The sequence below is a fragment of the Mastacembelus armatus genome, chromosome 9 (assembly GCF_900324485.2).
Source record: "Mastacembelus armatus chromosome 9, fMasArm1.2, whole genome shotgun sequence".
In the NCBI taxonomy this organism is placed as follows: Eukaryota; Metazoa; Chordata; class Actinopteri; order Synbranchiformes; family Mastacembelidae; genus Mastacembelus; species Mastacembelus armatus.
The window spans coordinates 12,967,457-12,986,058 of NC_046641.1; the positions used below are offsets into that span (position 1 = coordinate 12,967,457).

Consider the following 18,602-nt stretch of genomic DNA (forward strand, 5'->3'; position numbering starts at 1 on the left):
AGGACAGAGAAGATCTGGCATCACCTGTGGCCAAGATGAAATCAAGCAAACACCGCCACAGATGAAAGGGCTTCCTGGAGAAATGGATTAGAAATTCCACTGTGTCATTTGGCCTGCGAATATGACATGTTCTTGGCCACATGAATAAAGGTGAGATCAAAGTCTTCCAACACATGTAAATTATTCAGTATTATAATACAACACCTGGGGTTATTAGCTGTCTGTCAGGTTTCAATTTGGGTGTTTGTGTGAACCATATGTGCATTTCTAGTTGTTCCACTTATATTCTCCTCAGGGAATTTAGAACAATGACTCAATCAAAAGACCAGCAAAAATAATATGTGACATATTGGAAAATAGGCTTATTTACTTTTTTTGCAAAGAGTTACACATTCACAAATGTTAGCAGCCAGGTGGTTCAGCTTATCACCAAGACTGGCGCATCAACATGTAGATTGTCTCTGCCCAAATCCACCTTACAACTAATTAACACATTATCTGTACAAAAACCAAAGAGTGAAAACAATAACTTACAGTTTTACAGAGGTTATGTACAGACTGTACAGACATCAGAGTAACATCAAACTTTCATTATCTTACTTTGGCCAGGAACATGTGTTCAGAGCGTTTTCATTAACGTTACGTTATTCCTATTCCTGATCTTTAGCATTATGTTATTCTTCCCATCTTTGTTGGAAATCTGTTTTACAGGAGCAAAACCTCTATTTTGAAATGGCTCAGCAGGATATAAAAACTTTGCCCGTTAAAAACATTTCTCAGCTTGTTGAGGAAAGCCTGGAATGCCAAGCTTCACTTTATTTAATATCACTGCTTGATCAAATGGAAGTAGAGGTAGTTAAAAACAGCTCTGGGTCAACTAACAACAGAGTCAAAGGAAGCTGACATGGTTGACTGCTCCACTGCTTCACCTCCACACAATCCAAGTGGTGTGGGGATGCATCATTTAAGAACTGCCAAAGCATATCAGTCTGCTGGACTCAAAGACAAAGTGGAAAAAGATGGAGGGAATGCATGAGAGATATCCTCTCCAGTTTTTTTGTTTATTACCCTGTCAGGTTTAAGCGGTCCATCACTATTAGAAAAAATGAACAAGGTCCTGAATGACGAAAACATAATTCATTGTATATGCTATTTTAAAGCATAGGCTAGTGCAGTAAATTAATATTAGTGGGAATATAAATCGCTGATCACATAAACTCCAAAGGTAAACCATTCAAAAGAACAAAGAAAACCACCTGTTTTAGGTCCTTGATCTGCACAGAGCATTAACCAAGAAAAGGGCCCATGTGTTTATATCTCTGTCTTTTAGGGAATAATTAAATAATGGAGGAAAATCTTAAGTGAGGTCTAAACATTTTCAATTTTGTTTAAAAACTGTTTAAACACTGAAAACATTTTGGCCTTTGACTTATCTCAGCTCCTGGCACCAAACCTTAAGTGGTAACAAAGCTCAATATCAAGAAAACCAGAGAACTGGTGGTGGACTTTAGGAGGAACAGGAAGACCCCAGTCTCTGTCTCCATCCTTGGAGACGAAGTAGAGATTGTGGACTCCTACAAATACCTTGGAGTCCACATTAACAACAAACTAGACTGGTCAAACCATACGGATGCACTCTTCAAGAAAGGACAGAGCAGACTGTTCTTCCTCAGGAGACTGTTCTTTTGGTGTGTGCAACAAGCTACTGAAGATGTTCTACGTGGATTATTTCTGATACACTTAACAACCTATTGTATGAAGGTAGTCGGCTATGTACAGCACCACCACGTGGTCTCTTTGAGACGTGGGTAGAGCTTATTTTAATATAATGTAGAGCTCTCCATTTAAGCTAATTAGTTATGAGAGTTGAGAGCTTTTGTTGTTGTGCTACGTTACAACTCATTGAAAAGTAAGGATAGACTCCTACACAGTGGCCTGCAGCATACACATGGAAAGCTCACCATCTCTTCCCCATTCAGCTCGGCAGATAACTTGATCTGACCTTTGACATGCTCACTGGTCCGACCACATTCAAGCAAACAGGTGTGTTTTAAGGTTTGTTTTTTGTTTCTTTTTGTTTTTTTTTTCAGGGGAATTCGTTATTCAGTAGGCAACGTGATCAGATGTGTCACACCTAGGAACTTCCAAAATTACTGGTAGTATAAAGTGTAGTATGAGAAATGAACACATGAATAACCTATAGAGTGATTGCAGTATTTACTTGAGTGTACAGTGTCATTTTATATGCAGTGTGTGTCTGTGTCTTATAGCATATTGTCCAGTCCACAGGTGTGTGTGTGTGTGTGTGTGTGTGTGTGTGTGTGTGTGTGTGCGTGTGTGTGTGTGTGTTGCTTTCAGTGATGCTAAGCTAAATGTATATTACAATGCAGTTTAACAGCAGCACAAACAACATAACACTTCAGTCAGCAGCAGGACAAAACAAAACAAAAACACAAAAACCAAACCTGATAATTAAGCTGTCCTGTGCTGCTGCCTGTGTAATGCGGCGATTGTGACGGTAGATGGCGCCACTGCTGTTTCCTGTCGCTTTGGGGCCAGACCTCAGTTTTCTCCTGCTTCCAGGTGCTGCAGCTGCGCCCTTCCGCTCTCCGTACAGGAATTTGTAGCATTACGTCAGTTATCCTGCCAGAGGCGAGGAGGCGGCTGCGGCTCTCAGCTCTTGAAGCCACGGGCTGTGTGCGGAGGGTTACAGGAGTCTGTGAGCTCTTCTCCTCTGTGGTATTGTGGAGCTGGGAGTCCCGGACGGGCGGACGGGAGAGAAATGAATGTTTGAAGCCCCGTATCACTGCTCTGCTGCTGCACTATGAAAAGTCTGTAAAGGGATCTGGACTTTGACGACACTCGGAGAGTCGATGGAGGAACCAGAAGGTGAGAAATATGTTCGGCTCTAACTTTTTCACTTAAAACAAGTTACTTTGTTTCCATTTATCCACATGTGTCGAAGCGTTTTACACTCTGAGTTGATACACTTTGACCTGCACTCTTTTCCTCTCCGTGCTCAGCTCGGGCATAAAAAAATACCTGTTGTTTTCTCTCAGCTCCTCAGTCCTGCCTGCTGTTCCAGCTTTCTGTGATGTGCTGCTTTTATTTGCAGGGACCGCTGCTGAGAGCTGTTACTGTGCGGGCTGTGGAGGAAAAATCCAAGACTCGTTTCACATGAAAGTTCTCCGGGACACCTGGCACACCGCCTGCTTTCAGTGAGTCTATGGCTTTTATCAGCTCCTGTACTGTGATGAGCTCAGGCTTTGTCAGGCACAGTCTGATCAGTGAAGGGTTTTAAAGGCAGGAGGAAACAGTTTGTATTGACACCATAGCATTATGATTGTTTCCTCTGTTTGGGTGGATGTGCAAATGGCCTTGTGGATAATCCCAGAAGCTTCTGTCTTGTAGCCTAAACATTGGCCCAGATCTGTTATTTGTTCTCTCTCTCTCTCTAATGCATCATTGTTTTTAAGCCTCCTTATAAAAACTGCACCATGTAGGATGTCACACCCACTGGTGTCACAGCTGACAGGTCTCTGGCTTCAGGTCCTTGAATGTAAGACTGCTCAGTGAAATGGTCCTGCTTTGAGGTTTAATGATTGCCACACTGGGGCTGATGTGATCTCTCTGGGTTTCACAGGTCACTGGCTCACGGTGAGATGTGTCTCGTGTGGGGCAGTGACCTGTAGCTGGATGCCATCATGATATAACACTCACAAGATTTTCCCTCAGTTATCGCTATCATTCACGTGTTATCATGTGAGATAAGACAGCTCAGGTTTGGTTTTTGTTTTTGTTTTGTTTTTTTAAACTGATTACTCTTGATTAAACTGAAGAGATTATATGTCCAGTAGTCACAGTGCCTAGTTGGACTCCAGCATTGTAAACAGATGAGTAAGAACTTGGTAGCAGATTGGAGCACTGCTTTTTATCAGAGGCCACATACTGCAGATTATATCCACAGATGCTTTGTTTTTTTTTTTTATGACTGGAGTCTGGCTTTGGAGGTCTTCTGGTGAGTCCAAAAGAGTCTTAAGAATAGAACAAACTTAATGCTGACTGTGCTCTCTGTTTCTGACTACTGAAATAGCACTCTGCTGTTTTGAGCCAGTATCTAGTGGTGTCCTTACATAACCTGGGATTTCAGTCTTTCCAAACAAATAAAGCTCCTTATATCATCTGAGAGGCAAAGTTCACTGCCTTACTCACCACTGATCCTCTCCCTCCCTTTGTACTTCTCTACTCCCTTACATTTCTTTGTGTCCTCCTTCAAATCACCCGTTTTTTAGTCACCGAAATACTGCAGATATAAGATTACATTTTGTGTGTGTGTGTGTGTGTTTATGGGAAACCAGACAGCAGTGTTGTAGGCTTGACTCCTTTTGAATTTCTAATCCCAACTCACTCAAAGAGCTAAATGTCTGAGCTGTTTAAGGAAATAGCACAACAGATATAAAATGTCATTCTCACTGTGGTGTACTTATTGCCTTTTGTCTACATGCTGCAACCCTGCACTCTGTGTACCTCCACATTGTGTAGCATTCTTACAAGCTGAGGTCACTCTTGTTCCAGTAAACCTGGCAGGATTATTGAGGCCTATAGGTAACGGCACATTCGACTCTGCTGTCTTCTGCATTCCTAGACAGCGATTCAGACGCGTGAACCCGCTTTCCCAGACACTGACTGAATGTTTTGGTTTTTGTTTTTTTTAATGAAAAGTGGCTGCTTCTTATCTTGTACTTTACTAGAAGTGTCTAGAGTATGAAATGGGTATAATTATCATACTTGGCCAGAAGAGTATTTATTTTCAGCTTTATATATGATAGGGTCAATACTCTTGATCTATCCTCTTTTATTTTTTGCATTAAAAAGTGCTATTTCAAATATATGAGGAATTAGTTTAAAAAGTTTCTAAACATATGTGTCATATGTGTTTATTTTTCTACCATTTTCCATTCCAGTTTAGTGCGAGTACAAAGAACATACACTCATGTGAGAATTATCTGTCACATATTGATTAAAATTAAAGATAATGTTTAGCATGTCGCCCAAAATCACATACATGAAATGTATATAATGTCCCTGTGATGTGAATGAAGAAATAATTGTCACTTGTTGGAAACAGCTTATTGTGGAGAACACTGAGAACACAGCAGTCAACAACACAGCAGAGATAAGGTCTCTCTAAAAAGTGAAACACTCCCTCCGCAGGCCTTCAAGACTTCTACTAAAGGTCCCTCTCTTACTATCTCTACTTCAAGCTCCAACAAAGGAATACACTGCAGCAGGAATGTAGATTTAAGGAAATGAGTAATGTTTATTTTGTAGTGTTTGTGCAAGCTGCTCCATTGCATTGTTCAAGCACCTGAGTTTAACGTGCCTGTCCCACATTCACCAGCAGGAAATCAGGTGTTTTTATAAGCACCCCCGCGTCACTTTAGCTTGATATATTATAGTAACATAATGGATAATAACTATGGTTTGTCAGCTACTTTTATCGAGGAATGCTTTTTGTTAAGAACAAGGCAGATAAGGAGGAAATAGTTGTTTTTGCTGCTTCACCTAGACAGATACTGACCGAGAATTTCTGAGGCTGATACTCATTGCAATATTTGTGAGTTAGGAAATACAATAATGCTGAATTGGCTAATAGTCGTTATTTTACATAAACATAATGTAAGATTATTTTATCGGGTCTGTTAGATTTGCATATTAAAGAATTGTAAGCTCTATATGTATTGTGCTGGATCGTACAGTTAGATGTCTGTGCACAGCTCAACCTTTTTTAAATCACAGTAAAACATACTGTGCTTTTGGCATTTGAAATATGTCAATACTGAAACTTTTTGCATTACGACTGACATATCTGCCTCTAATGATATATCACTTATATACTGATTTCTTGGTCGGACTGTGCTGTTGTGTGGAATTTCACAACAAAAGTATTTAAATGACTACATCCTCTTTAAAAATTTTCATAAAGAGAAGCAACTTTGTTGTGTAACCCAAGCTGTGATATCACACACAAGAATTTTAACAGATGTGTGCCCTTCAGTTTCAGTGCAGGCTTTACCTCAGAACACCTTCAACTCCACCTCCCATCATCATGTCACTGTGATGAATCAGGCTGGAGTCATTTTCATGCTGACGTTGTGTTCATTCTTAATATTTGTTGCTTTCACCTGAAGTGAGCAGGCTGTGTGTTATTTCTCAAAAGGCCATTAACATAAATGCTATTTGGGATAATTATCTCAAAGCTGCCTCAGAGCCTGTTCTTACACCACGTCCCACTTTTCTCTCCACAAAAGATGCAAACATGGTCTGCTCGGTATAAAATGGTAATTCAAAAAAACCTAGAAATATCTGTAATCTTTGCCAAAATCAATAAGCCTGTAGCAGCTATACCTACAGTGCAGAGAGCAGTGCAGTGCTGAAGTCTGCTGCCCGAACGGCACCAAAAGATACTAAATGCATAAAAACACTTCCCTTTGACATTTTGTCTTGCATGTGTGTGTATGTGCACAAAGTATGTGCATATGTCTTAAACATGATATTCTGAATATCATCAGAGTCATGTGAGCAGATCAGAGATTATTTTCCAAAGGTGCAAAAGCAACAGCAGAACTCTCACAGTCATACTAGGTAGTACCATATCCATTTATTATAAATAGTTGTTAATCAGGAAGTCAGTAGAGTGTCAGTTGAAAGCTTATTATTGTAGTCATTCCTGAAAGTATTGTAATTTTGAACCACACCTAGTACCTTGCTCTGCTTTTTAATCTGAAGATCAGGACAAATTTTTGCTCACATCCAAATGCAACAGCGTCCAAACAGTAGTGACACATGTAATCTACTGTGATTTATTTGCCTACACTTTATCATCCAAATGAGAAGTCTCTTTCTGCTGAAATTGCCAAATTCAAAATAAAAAAGATTTTAGGAAGAGTAGGACTATTTGCAAATTCTGAACATTGCCATCACAAAGAAATGACTGCAGACATTTGACTAAACTAATCTGTGACTTACTGGTTCATCCTTGATTTGTCCTTGTGACAGTTGAACCTGTTGCCACCATTTTGCATAACCAGTACAGCTTGTTAAAGGGAACACTCACAGCCTGCAGGTGCTTCCCATGCTGTCTGCTGGCAGCTTCAGCATTTCTCACGCTGAACATTGTGTCCTGAAGTCAGGGCCATGAACGTCCCTTTAATTTGCCAAGGATCCTCTCAGGTGACAGCTTGGATCAATCAGCAGCTGGAGCAGTGTTATGAAATAAAGGTCCTTAGTATTTACACCGAATTGCTATTTTCGTAGCATTCCACCTTCATTGGAGTTCAGAAGAGGTACATACAAGTTCACACAAGTATAAGAAAGAATGAGATACCCTGTGACTCACACAAAGATAGGTGTATAAATATCTGCATGCAAACACTGCACAATAAACAACCAGATGATCTAAGGACTTTGCCCGTGTTAGAGATATTTTGGATGTGTTATAACACATTGTTGTCATAGTGTTGCTCCAGTCTTTCCTAAACTGGATCCTATTAAAATGTTGGAAAAAGGCAAAGGATTTGGCTGCCTTATTACTAGTGTTCAGACCTTGAATCCACCACCTGCAAAGGCCTGTCAGGTTGCCCTTCCTTAACCGTTGGTGCTGTTTGCTTTTCTTACACTATACCACTGCACAAACAATAGCACGTATGCAAGACCTGGCAAGTCTTATGTGAGCAAGGTATTTACTGTGCCTTAAGTTACACCATGTTAAACACAAAGTACATGTTGTTGGGAACATGCCAGCAACTAATGTTCCTGTCCCATCCAGCCTCAAAGTTGAACGCGTTGTGTGTACAGTGTGATTATTAGTTCCTGCAGAATCTCTTTTGTTAATTAGCAACGTTCACTAAGCTATAATGAATAGGAGGAAGGAGTTTTAAGAAAAAATACTAAAACATTTCAACTAGTTTGGGGAAGAGTTCAAAAAAGTAACTAGACACTCACCTCTTACCTGCTCTAGTGTCTTTTGTCTTATAGCACTGTTAAATTAGCAATGCAAACCAATTAACATATTTCTAGTTAAATTGCTAAAAAAAAAAAAAAAAAAACATTTTTCTCTTTTTTGGATTGGAAATTTGTCATTAAACTCAAGTAAAGCAGTATAACCACTCAAGTGTGATGATTTGGTGCTTTTCTGTGATTTATTTCTTTGTAAATTATTTAGAAGCATTGTTGTTAAGTTGTGGCAACATTTGATTTGCATTTCGTTTCTTTATTTATTGAGGTAGTATCATTTGGGGTTGGGAGGTGAGGTTTTATAATGATGACCTGGCCAAACCGGCAGCAGTACAAACCACATCACACAGATAAAACAATGGGCATCAACACACCAACATATTATAAGTATAAAAAACATCTTCTTTGTTGTGTGTTTGTTCTCACAGGTGCTCTGTGTGTTCTGACCACCTCACTAACTGGTACTATGAGAAGGATGGCAAGCTATACTGTCGCAAACACTACTGGGAGAAGTTTGGAGAGCTCTGTCACGGTTGCTCTCTGCTCATGACTGGACCTGCCATGGTGAGTCTGCTGTTCTCATTGTTTAACACTTTTAAAGCTTTGTCAAGAGAAGGTTTAACTCCAATGATTGTCTAAGTGCTACCCAGCCTTTGAAGACAGTTGTATAATATCTGCAGTGGCTTTGCTTGGCTTAGAGACATTGTGTTTTCTTGTTTGCTCTTTTGTGATTGTGTCAGGCCTCAGTCCAGTAAATCCCATCACTGAATATTAGACCGCTATTGCTACATGTGATTGCCAGGCCATGAAGTCTGCCCTGCCTTCAATCATATAACAACAATTGCCAACAATTTCCCCCACTACTTACATAATACCAGATTGCCCACAGAGCGTGCAAAAGCCCTCTGTGCTCCCCATTCTCCCCACTGCTCCAGATTAATACCAACATGCATTAAAGGGTAGGGGGCCTGTTTTTGTGCCAATTACATGTGAGTGATACTTCACATGGGCTGCTGCCGAACATAGAAGATTGGACCCTAGACCTCGCTTGTGAGTTGGTTTTCCCCCTTGAGGCCCCATCTGTTCCTTCTCAGCACAGAAGTTCTCCACAGTTCACTTCTTCAAGTACACAGAGGATTTAGTGGGAAGACGCTACAGCATGAGGTGGTTTTGGCGCCCCTCATGTTGAGTTGTCTGTGGTGGGGTGACTCTTAGATTTTGCCCACAGTCTACCATTCATGTTGTGATGTGTCCTGAAGCACTACTGTGTAACTTCTGAAAGAAGAAATAACACATTCCTGCCTTTACAAATTACATGTTTTATTAAAAAATAACAAAATACAACCCTTCTCACTTCAGTATACATGGGTTCTGCTGCTAGAGCCTTTTAGCTTATTGGCTAATGATAGTGACAGAGTCATTCATGCTCTGTTGAACTTGCTGCGTCTTAGTATTTACATTGTCTTGTATCTGTGACGTGTGATCACAATTCAGCAAATGTTCAGTGACACTTATTTTTATCACCTTACTTTTGTCTTAGTCAAGTTCCAGCTAACACATAGTTTAATAGATTACTGGCTGTCAGTGTGATTTATGTACCTTAATGTAAATCCTACTACTCAACTGTAAAATGCCATTTCAATACTTAACTATTCACTGTGCCTTCAGGCTGACACAGAGTATGAATTTAATTTTTTTTTTTTTTTTAAAGTAAAATGTAGAAAAAACACACACCATCATTTGTAATGTAACAATTATGTACTGAGTCTAACTAGGTTTAATATAACAGAAATAACTATAAAAGTCAAATCTGGCAACAGAAAAAATGGTTTATGTTGAAATGAATCCAGCTGTCAACCAGCTTCTATTTAGCATCCACAGGCTGAAACATAAAATTGAAGTGGCAGCAGCTTTTGGTGGTCACAGCCAGGGTCACTTGTCTGACATGGGACCAGACTGAAGTTTTTATTTTTGCCACCAAGCAACACACATAAAGGACTCTTCTATTTAGTATTGGCATGCTGCTTCATCAGCCAGTGAAGCCAAATGTTTTTTGGCAGAGCTGAATTGGCTGGGCAGTCTCAGGCAGAAAGAGAGTCATTGTGGTCCATCAGCAGAGGAGGGTCATGCAGAGCCGCTGCTTTTTTTTTTTTTTTTGTTGGGAATTCATGTCCGGAGATCTATTGTTTTTGTTTTTCTCCTGCATTTAATTCTTTGTTTATTGACTGATTCAAAATTATTATTGTTGTTATATTCTTTGCATTTAAGGCACTGTTTTTAGTGATCATATTATATCATTTACTTCTTTTTAATGTCCTGTTTCATGTTTTCTATCTCACCAAGTCCTACTTCATTACTTCATTGTTTTTCACTATGATCTTGTATTGTCAAGTTTTTACGACTCTGTCTGAGGCAGTCTGTGACAACAACCACTGGGGGAGGTTTTACTCTTGGCTTTAAAGACAGGAGTTACAGACAGACTCCTGAGATGTCACAATGACTTGGCTGACATCACTTTAATCTCACCACAGCAATGAGAGAATCCTTTCCCATCACTGACTCGCTGACTTAGAGCTGTGATAAATGAGGGAAAATCACTTAAATTTTAGATAAAACTAAACACTGAAGCAGTAGCCATGTCCCTAAATCCATAAACAGGTTTTGATTATGTGGTGTATTATGAATAGTGACAAAATTTCATCTATATAAAGCAGAAAAATAGCTTTTACTGTAAGAGTATGTTGCTGTTAATATAAAATATGGAACTAGGGGCATAGCATCACCTACTTGAAGATATTCTTGTAATACTGTTTTTTAAACATTTTCTGCATTTGTTTTTTTAAAATTGTGTCTTTATGTAACTCAGGTAAACCTTTACATTTCCCAGTGTGCTACATTTATAATGAAGATTTTATAAGTTCATATTGAACCTGAAATAATATTTTTAACTCAGATATATGCAGTTAGGTTACCTGTTTTACTGAAAGGTTGGACACAATATCTTATCTTACATGAGAGAGAGAAGTAAAAAGCAAGTGGATGTGGGAGACACTGCTGAGGGAGGGAAATCAGTCAGAGCAGAGAAATAACGTGACAAACTGGGAAGCTGGTTTTAGAGGGTTGAAAGCGAGAACGTCATCGTCAGTGGCTGAGACCTGCAGAGGGAGGAGGTGATATCATAGCTGATTCCAGACAGCTGAAACCGAAGCAGGTGTTACGACTGTGTCAGTGCTCACACCAGGAGGAGGGCAGAAAACAACACGCAGCACAACGCACTCATATCTAAAGAGCACAGGGCGGCAGCCTCACCGTCAACATATTACGTCTCTCTGCTCGGCGCTGTGTGAATGCTGTGGATAAGAGCTGGTTTGTTTGTGGTTCCAGGTGGCTGGAGAGCACAAGTATCACCCTGAATGCTTTGTGTGTCTGAGGTGCAAGGTTGTGATTGAAGACAGGGATACCTATGCTTTGGTGGAGCGATCAAAACTCTATTGGTAAGTTGCTGGCACTGACTTTTTTTTTTTTTTTTTGTTTGAAGCCATTTAAAGTATTGACACATTTTAAGTGACATGCAGCTGAGAGATTTGTATCAAGATATCTTAAAGGGACGACACTCTTAACATACAAGTCTCAATATGTTGGCGGCTTCTGTAGTGTGAAAGTGAAGTTTGTAACGTGCGATGTTGATGCACATGTGAAATAAAAGGGGTAATAATAATTTAATAGAGTTCCTGTTCCTCCTGGCCTTTGACTTCCTTCCCCATGACTGGTTTGACTCATGTATGCAATGTGTATTTTGTCAGTTAGCTTGTGTGTTTATATTTTCAAGATTTGGATTTGAAGAATTGCAGGCAATGATCTCGAGTTAATGCATAGCCTTAAATGTTATATTGTAAGTCATTATTAGTTAGTGATTATTCCATGACTCCTTCAGTTTTGTGTCCTTTGAACAGTAACTTCACAACAAGTACTTGCTTCACTCTGCTGTTGTTTACAGTGGAAAGTGCTACAAGCAGGTGGTCCTTACACCCATGTTGGAAAAGCGATCACACGACTCAATCCTAGACTCCCTACCCCACACAGTGACCCTCATCTCAATGCCCTCAGCAGCTAATGGCAAGAGGGGCTTCTCCGTCTCAGTACTGAGGGACATCAATGGCTCAGTGAATGTACAAGTCAAAGAGTAAGTAACACCTGATGTCTTCTGTCTCATTGCTCTGTGGGAAAAGCATGAGTAACGCCCTGTGTAAGACTGATTAGGTTTACTAAATAGATTATTTAGTATGATGCAGTAGTGGTAGATAGGCCTAGTTCTCTTTAACATTCCTCCTGTCCTGTTGATACTCACATATTAGTGTTGGTGCTGTGTTGTTCCAGCGTCAGAGGGATGCTTATTAGTCCAGAGGTGCGAAATGCCATCCACGTTGGGGACAGGATCCTAGAGATCAATGGCTTTCCAGTGGGGACATTGATGGAGGAGGAGGTGGGTATATAGTTCACACACATCTCTGGTACTTATAATATGTGATCTGAATATCATCAAATGAAGCTTATTCATGTCCTTAATGAGGGCAAGTACATTCCTTGAGTGCAATTTGCAAAGAAATGTTCTTATTACCTGACAGCTACATATGTGAGCTTAGGGAATTCCTTGCATTCCTGCATCCTTTATGCATAATTCAGCTGGGAGAGGATGGTATGTGGAATGACTATACTTAAAAAGCTCATTTCCACAACCTCGCCCTCACAAAATTACAGGCATTCCAGTGCAGTTGTTATTTGCTGCTTTGATGGGGGTTTTTTGTTGTTTTGTTTTATACTTTCTATCACTCTTATTAGAGCTCAGTTCAGGCATTTGTAATATATGTTATGAGCTCCATCAGAGGAGAATGGACATTTTTATTGTCAGTAGATCAGACAATTTTTCTACCTCAGATATAGTGTAACTATAAAAGGAAGAAATGTGAAAAATAGAAAAAAACATAATTTTCATGAATAAACTGTTCAAAGGTCTTTGGGTAAAATCAAATTTTATTTAATTTTTGCACAGAATTCTGGGAATGATGGGTATGATTGCATCCCACTTCCTGGGACATAATCATTTTAAAATCATAGAACATGTTTCAACCTTAAATCTCTTGGTTTACTTAGGTGGACAATCTGATCCACCACACCAGTCACACGTTGCAGCTGCTTATGGAGTATGATCCAGTCAGGCAGCGTTTGGATCGGCTCAAACTGGGGTCACCCAGGCTGGGAGTGCCAGCCACCTCCCGTATGCGTATGTCTGCACCTTCTGATGCAGTCCTGGATGTGGATGTGGTTGATGAGAGCACATTGAAAAGGAGGTCTTTGAGGTATGTTGGAGCAACACAAAACTATGCAGCTCACATAATGTGGGTCTATACTGGACACGTGTTGAGTGTCATAACTGTCTCTGCATTTTCTTTTTCTCCAGGCGCAGTAACAGTAACATATGTAAATCACCTGGGCCATATTCTCCCAAAGAGCCATCTTTCATCACCCGAGACATTGGGCGCTCTGAATCCTTGAGATCCTCCAGTAGCTGCTCTCACCGCATCTTCCGGCCATGTGACCTCATCCATGGAGAGATCTTAGGCAAAGGATTTTTTGGGCAGGCCATCAAGGTCAGCCTCACACTGACAACAGTTTTTATTTTAACCTAATTTGGGACCTTTTTAGTATTACATATGTTTTCCCACTGACAGGTGACTCATAAAGCCACAGGGGAAGTGATGGTGATGAAGGAGCTGATCCGTTGTGATGAGGAGACCCAGAAAACTTTCTTAAAGGAGGTTGGTAATGTGCAGCAGGAGGCTTGTGTTTCCTCACAGCCCTTTGGCTCAGCATAGACCTGTGATTTATTATACTCTTAGTTAACGGGACACCACATTTTCCAACCATTACTTCTTGGTACCTTGTTATTTTGTAGGGAAAAATTGATCAGATTTTTATTGTGTTTAATGCTTATTCTCATGGTTTTGCCTTTAGTAGAAACTGATCAGGGTAAATCTGCCTGCAAACATGTGGGAACTTGTTTCTTTCTGTCTAATCTTTAGGTTAAAGTAATGCGAAGCCTCGATCATCCCCACGTTTTGAAGTTCATTGGTGTGCTATACAAGGATAAGAAACTCAATTTGATAACTGAGTTCATTGAGGGAGGCACACTGAAGGATTTCATCAGAGACATGGTGAGGAAACTAGTTGATCAACTTAACTCTTTCCCTCTCCTCTTCCACCTTTCACAGCCCAGAACAGAGTCATGTGGGAGGGGACTGACCTAAAGTAAACTCTGCACTGACAGGGGGCTCCCAGCTCTATAGTGGGCTGGATGGCATGCCAACTGGTCAAGATGTGGAATGAGAAAAGTTGTAGAAAGTGTTCCCAGGTGAAAGTTAAATGCATGCGCTCCCCTCCTCCCACAAATTTCTGAGGAGCAGTTGAGCTCAGCACATGCACATAGAGGGAGGAGAGGGAGAGTGTTTTTGTGTCTCTAATTATATTTAAAGTGTGTTTGGGGGGGGGGTAATTTTGTAAGGTGTACAGTATTCGTGTAATTTTGTTTAGTGTTTTCATGTTTCTACCTTGGTACAAAATCATTTTATATTTACCCTATTATGGCTGCAGAAGGAGCATCTATTTGTTTCTGTTGACTTTTGTTTTTTGTTTTTGTTTTCTTTTCACTCTGCAGGACCCATTTCCATGGGAGCAAAGAGTGAGCTTTGCAAAGAGCATTGCTTCTGGCATGGTGAGTAACAGTTCCCGTTAAAGAACCCGATGGCTGCTATTTTCAGCTGCCTAAGTATGTGTAAACGTGCCATAGATCACAATACATTGCAGTGTGCTTTAAATATTGAGATGTGCGTTTTGCCAGAAATTCTCCCTCTCAGAGGGATCAATTAAACTTTTACTGTATAAAAATGTCTTGCACATGATTTTCCTCTTTGTTTCAGGCCTACCTTCACTCAATGAGCATCATACACAGAGACCTCAACTCTCACAACTGCCTGGTTAAACTGGTAGGAAACATGGCGTCTTACCAGACATTACACTTCATAAAATTTCAATAATAAGAATAAGGGGTATGAACGATTTATGGGGGCTTGCATTCACTTGAAAGTAGCTCCCAGCCCTGTGATTTACCAAGAGAATTGTGTCTATAAAAAACTGTGCTATGAACTCAATCGCAGTATTATAATATATAGGCAGCATTTACTGATGATTTCACTAGTGTTGTACTGTGTGTACTTCAAGGGAACCTAAAAACTCCTGCAGTTTTAACCTGATATTTTATCACTCACTGTCTCAACAGGACAACACCGTAGTTGTTGCTGATTTTGGACTCTCACGACTCATAGTAGAAGAAAAAGTTAAACCTCCGCCTGAAAAGCCTTCCACTAAGAAGCGGGGGTTCAGACGTTTTGACCGTAAGAAGCGGTACACCGTCGTAGGAAACCCTTACTGGATGGCTCCGGAGATGTTAAATGGTGAGCTGCAGCTAAAACAAAATAAATTAATAATTAGGGTAATTCTTTCTATGGATTAGTGAGTGCATTTAAATGATTCTTTACCTGTTGTTTTTTTTAGGTAAACATTACGATGAGAAGGTAGACATTTTCTCATTTGGAATTGTACTTTGTGAGGTGAGTTTCTAGTTTTCACAGATTATGTGCTTTGTTTTACTAGTAACATACTGTAGCTGGTGATTGCTGTATGTTTTTCAAAACATCCTCTCACAGTGGTATTAGATCACAGCAACACACACAAAAAAATTTCAATCACATTTTTAGTCAAATGTTAGGGCTCTGTACTGCACATTGGTGTTGGGCTGGTAATGGGCTGACCTCGACCTCTCTGCTCTATTGATGCAGATTATTGGAAAAGTCTATGCAGACCCTGAGTGCCTCCCCAGGACTCTGGACTTTGGCCTGAATGTTAGGAAGTTTGTTGAGAAGTTCCTCCCTGACGACTGTCCACCAGCTTTCTTTCCACTGGCTGTGAGCTGCTGTGACCTAACACCAGACAACCGGTGAGCACTTTATGATATTGTAATGCTTCCTTGCTTACACGAGTTATTTTATATATATATATATATTTCTGTAGTTATGGGTAGAGAGTTGCTTCTGACTAACCTGGACAAGTCAAATATACACTCACTCTTATGGGAAACACTATCTGTATCTATCACACAGTATCTGGCCAGTTATTTGAGCACAAGAGTCTGTAGAACCAGTGGAGGAAAACAACAACTGCTTTCAGGCGGCATTTTGACCTGCCTGCACAGGGACACGCCTCTACTGCCAGATTGCTTCCTCATGTTTTCTCTCAAGCTTGTCAGTCTGGTTTTAACCTCAAACCCCTTTGTGTGCCCTCCCTGCTCTTTCCCCCTCCCTCAGCCCACCTTTCCAGAAGCTGGAGGACTGGTTTGAGGCCCTGTCCCTGAACCAAGAGCTAGGGATCCCCCTGCCAGCCGAACTGGATGAACTGCACCAGAGTCTGAGTCAGCTCTACTGGCCTAAAGGCAGCTCTCCAGCCCAGAGCATAGATCAGCAATCGACCCCAACAGCAGCCTCTCCAGACTGTTCCAGCATGACAAACAATGGCACCTAGGGCCTGTGCCACTCTTTTTGTTTGTTTTCTTTTACCTCTGTAAACTGCTGCACTAACACTGTGGATGAGGAGAAAAGGAGAATTGCTTGGAACCCGAGCCATATAAGAACTGGATAACCTGAGGTAGCTGGACCAATCTTCCCATTTGACCCGAACTCTGAAAGTGCCACTGAACTGCAATGTGAGTGAAGGGATGCATTTCAAAAAGCCAAGTATTAGTTACTAGTTTTTTTTTTTACCCTACCCAGCCCCCACTCAGCACAGTGTTGTGCTCATGTCTACTGTGTATAAAGACAAAAGACCAACTTCCTGTGGTCCTTTTCCCAGCAGTAGCAGTAATAGTAAATATCTTAGCAAGTTGGAAAAAGTCAATGAGACCCGACGTGACAGCAGTTTTGTTTTGCTAACTATGAGGTTGTTGTTTGCCATGAGTGGAATGCAGAGATGAGTCCCTGCCCAGCGGAGGACTCACTTCACTGCAGCAGGAACGAAAACAAAGATGCTTGACAGCTGCGCTGACTGACAGGTCAAAGTAAACAAGGGGCAAAGCTGGGAGAAAACAGGAGTGGAAGCAAAACAAACACTGAACAGTTTCATCACTATATTTTAAGAAATTCAATTTAATAATTCAATAAATGCATTCCATGTGTGGCAAAGGAAGGTTTAGGGATTTTTTTTTTTTTTCATCTAAACACCACTAATTTAATTTTTGACAGGATAGTTACAAGATGATTTTAAATATTTCCTTTGAATGATGAATGAGCACTATTTAGATTTTTGCCACAGTGACATTTTGTTGTAGGTTTGTCAAACACCTGGTGTCTATTTTAAACACAGGTAGAACGAGGACTGTTATTAATTTTTATGCCAGAGTCAACCATAAGTGGCTTTGTACAGGAGGAACTTTTTTTTTTCTTTAGCAGTGTGTACAAATATGTACATATTACGATTCTAACTGGATATAATTTTATAATGGGAGCACTACGTTTGTAGATTTTTAGACATTTCGTCAACAGTTGGACGTTTTTGCCTTTTTTACTATCATCATTCAAGGTACTTAACGACCATTTGTAACCACTATTATTTATATCACTGTAGTGTTTCGTAAATAAACCTTTTCAGAGTTGGCTTTTTCTTGTCATTTTTTTTGTTTTCAAATTAAGAAATCTGTGGCTATTAAACTGCTTTTTTTCCAGCATCAAAGGTAAATAATGTTTGGTTTTCCCCACACACAACACACACTGCCAGACAGACACGAAAGTGGAAGTTGAGACCAGTTTATCAGTTCACAGAGAAAAAAAATGACAAGCTTGAACAGATCATTTTTTTAATAGTCAGAAATTAATTCCTAAATAACTCAATAACAATAATTGTGGCCAAAGGTCAATTGCTATCATTAGATGAATTCATTTTGAAATTTGCCCAGTTGCAGGTTCATAAACTTCTTTGATAACGTAATGTACATTTTAAAATGAATGTAGTTTTTTTTACTGTTAATTCACATTTGTGCATTTACATGTTTGCAAATTTGATTAAATAAATAAGAAATAGCCTCAATGACAAAATATTATTTATTTGATGTATTTATCCTTAAATGAGAGTGTTATTTAGAGCACCAAGGATTAGAGCTGTGGATTCCTAATGGATTTTGTTTGTTGAGGTCTTCAGTGTCACGATCAAAGCTTACATGCCAGTCACTGACTTGCATGCAGACATCTTTACTTCCTTGTAACAGGTTGATGTTCTTTAGCTGTTTATGTTTTTGCAGGTCTTCTTATCTCTTTGGCCCACTTCTTATCATGTTATCTTAATTTTCTCAAGGAGGGTTGGCGTGGTTTAACACTGTCACTCTAAAAAAAAAAGAAGAAGGTTTGGGGTTTGAGTCCTTCTGTACCCTGGGCCCTTTCTGTGCGGAGTCAACATAATCTCCCCATGTCTGTGTGGTTTTTTACAAG

At 40.0% G+C, this 18,602-nt stretch overlaps 1 protein-coding gene across 1 annotated transcript; it reads left to right on the forward strand.

The window, feature by feature from the left end:
* The first annotated feature begins 2,620 nt into the window (after positions 1–2,620).
* limk2 (LIM domain kinase 2) lies at positions 2,621–17,776 on the forward strand. The gene is made up of 16 exons (XM_026322777.2): positions 2,621–2,889; positions 3,116–3,218; positions 8,445–8,580; positions 11,401–11,510; positions 12,014–12,199; positions 12,394–12,499; positions 13,168–13,373; positions 13,475–13,664; positions 13,746–13,832; positions 14,097–14,228; positions 14,729–14,785; positions 14,991–15,056; positions 15,350–15,524; positions 15,625–15,680; positions 15,909–16,066; positions 16,434–17,776. Exons 1-16 carry the CDS (start codon positions 2,874–2,876, stop codon positions 16,645–16,647), a joined length of 1,998 nt encoding a protein of 665 aa, XP_026178562.1. The 5' UTR covers positions 2,621–2,873; the 3' UTR covers positions 16,648–17,776.
* The last annotated feature ends 826 nt before the right edge of the window (positions 17,777–18,602 follow it).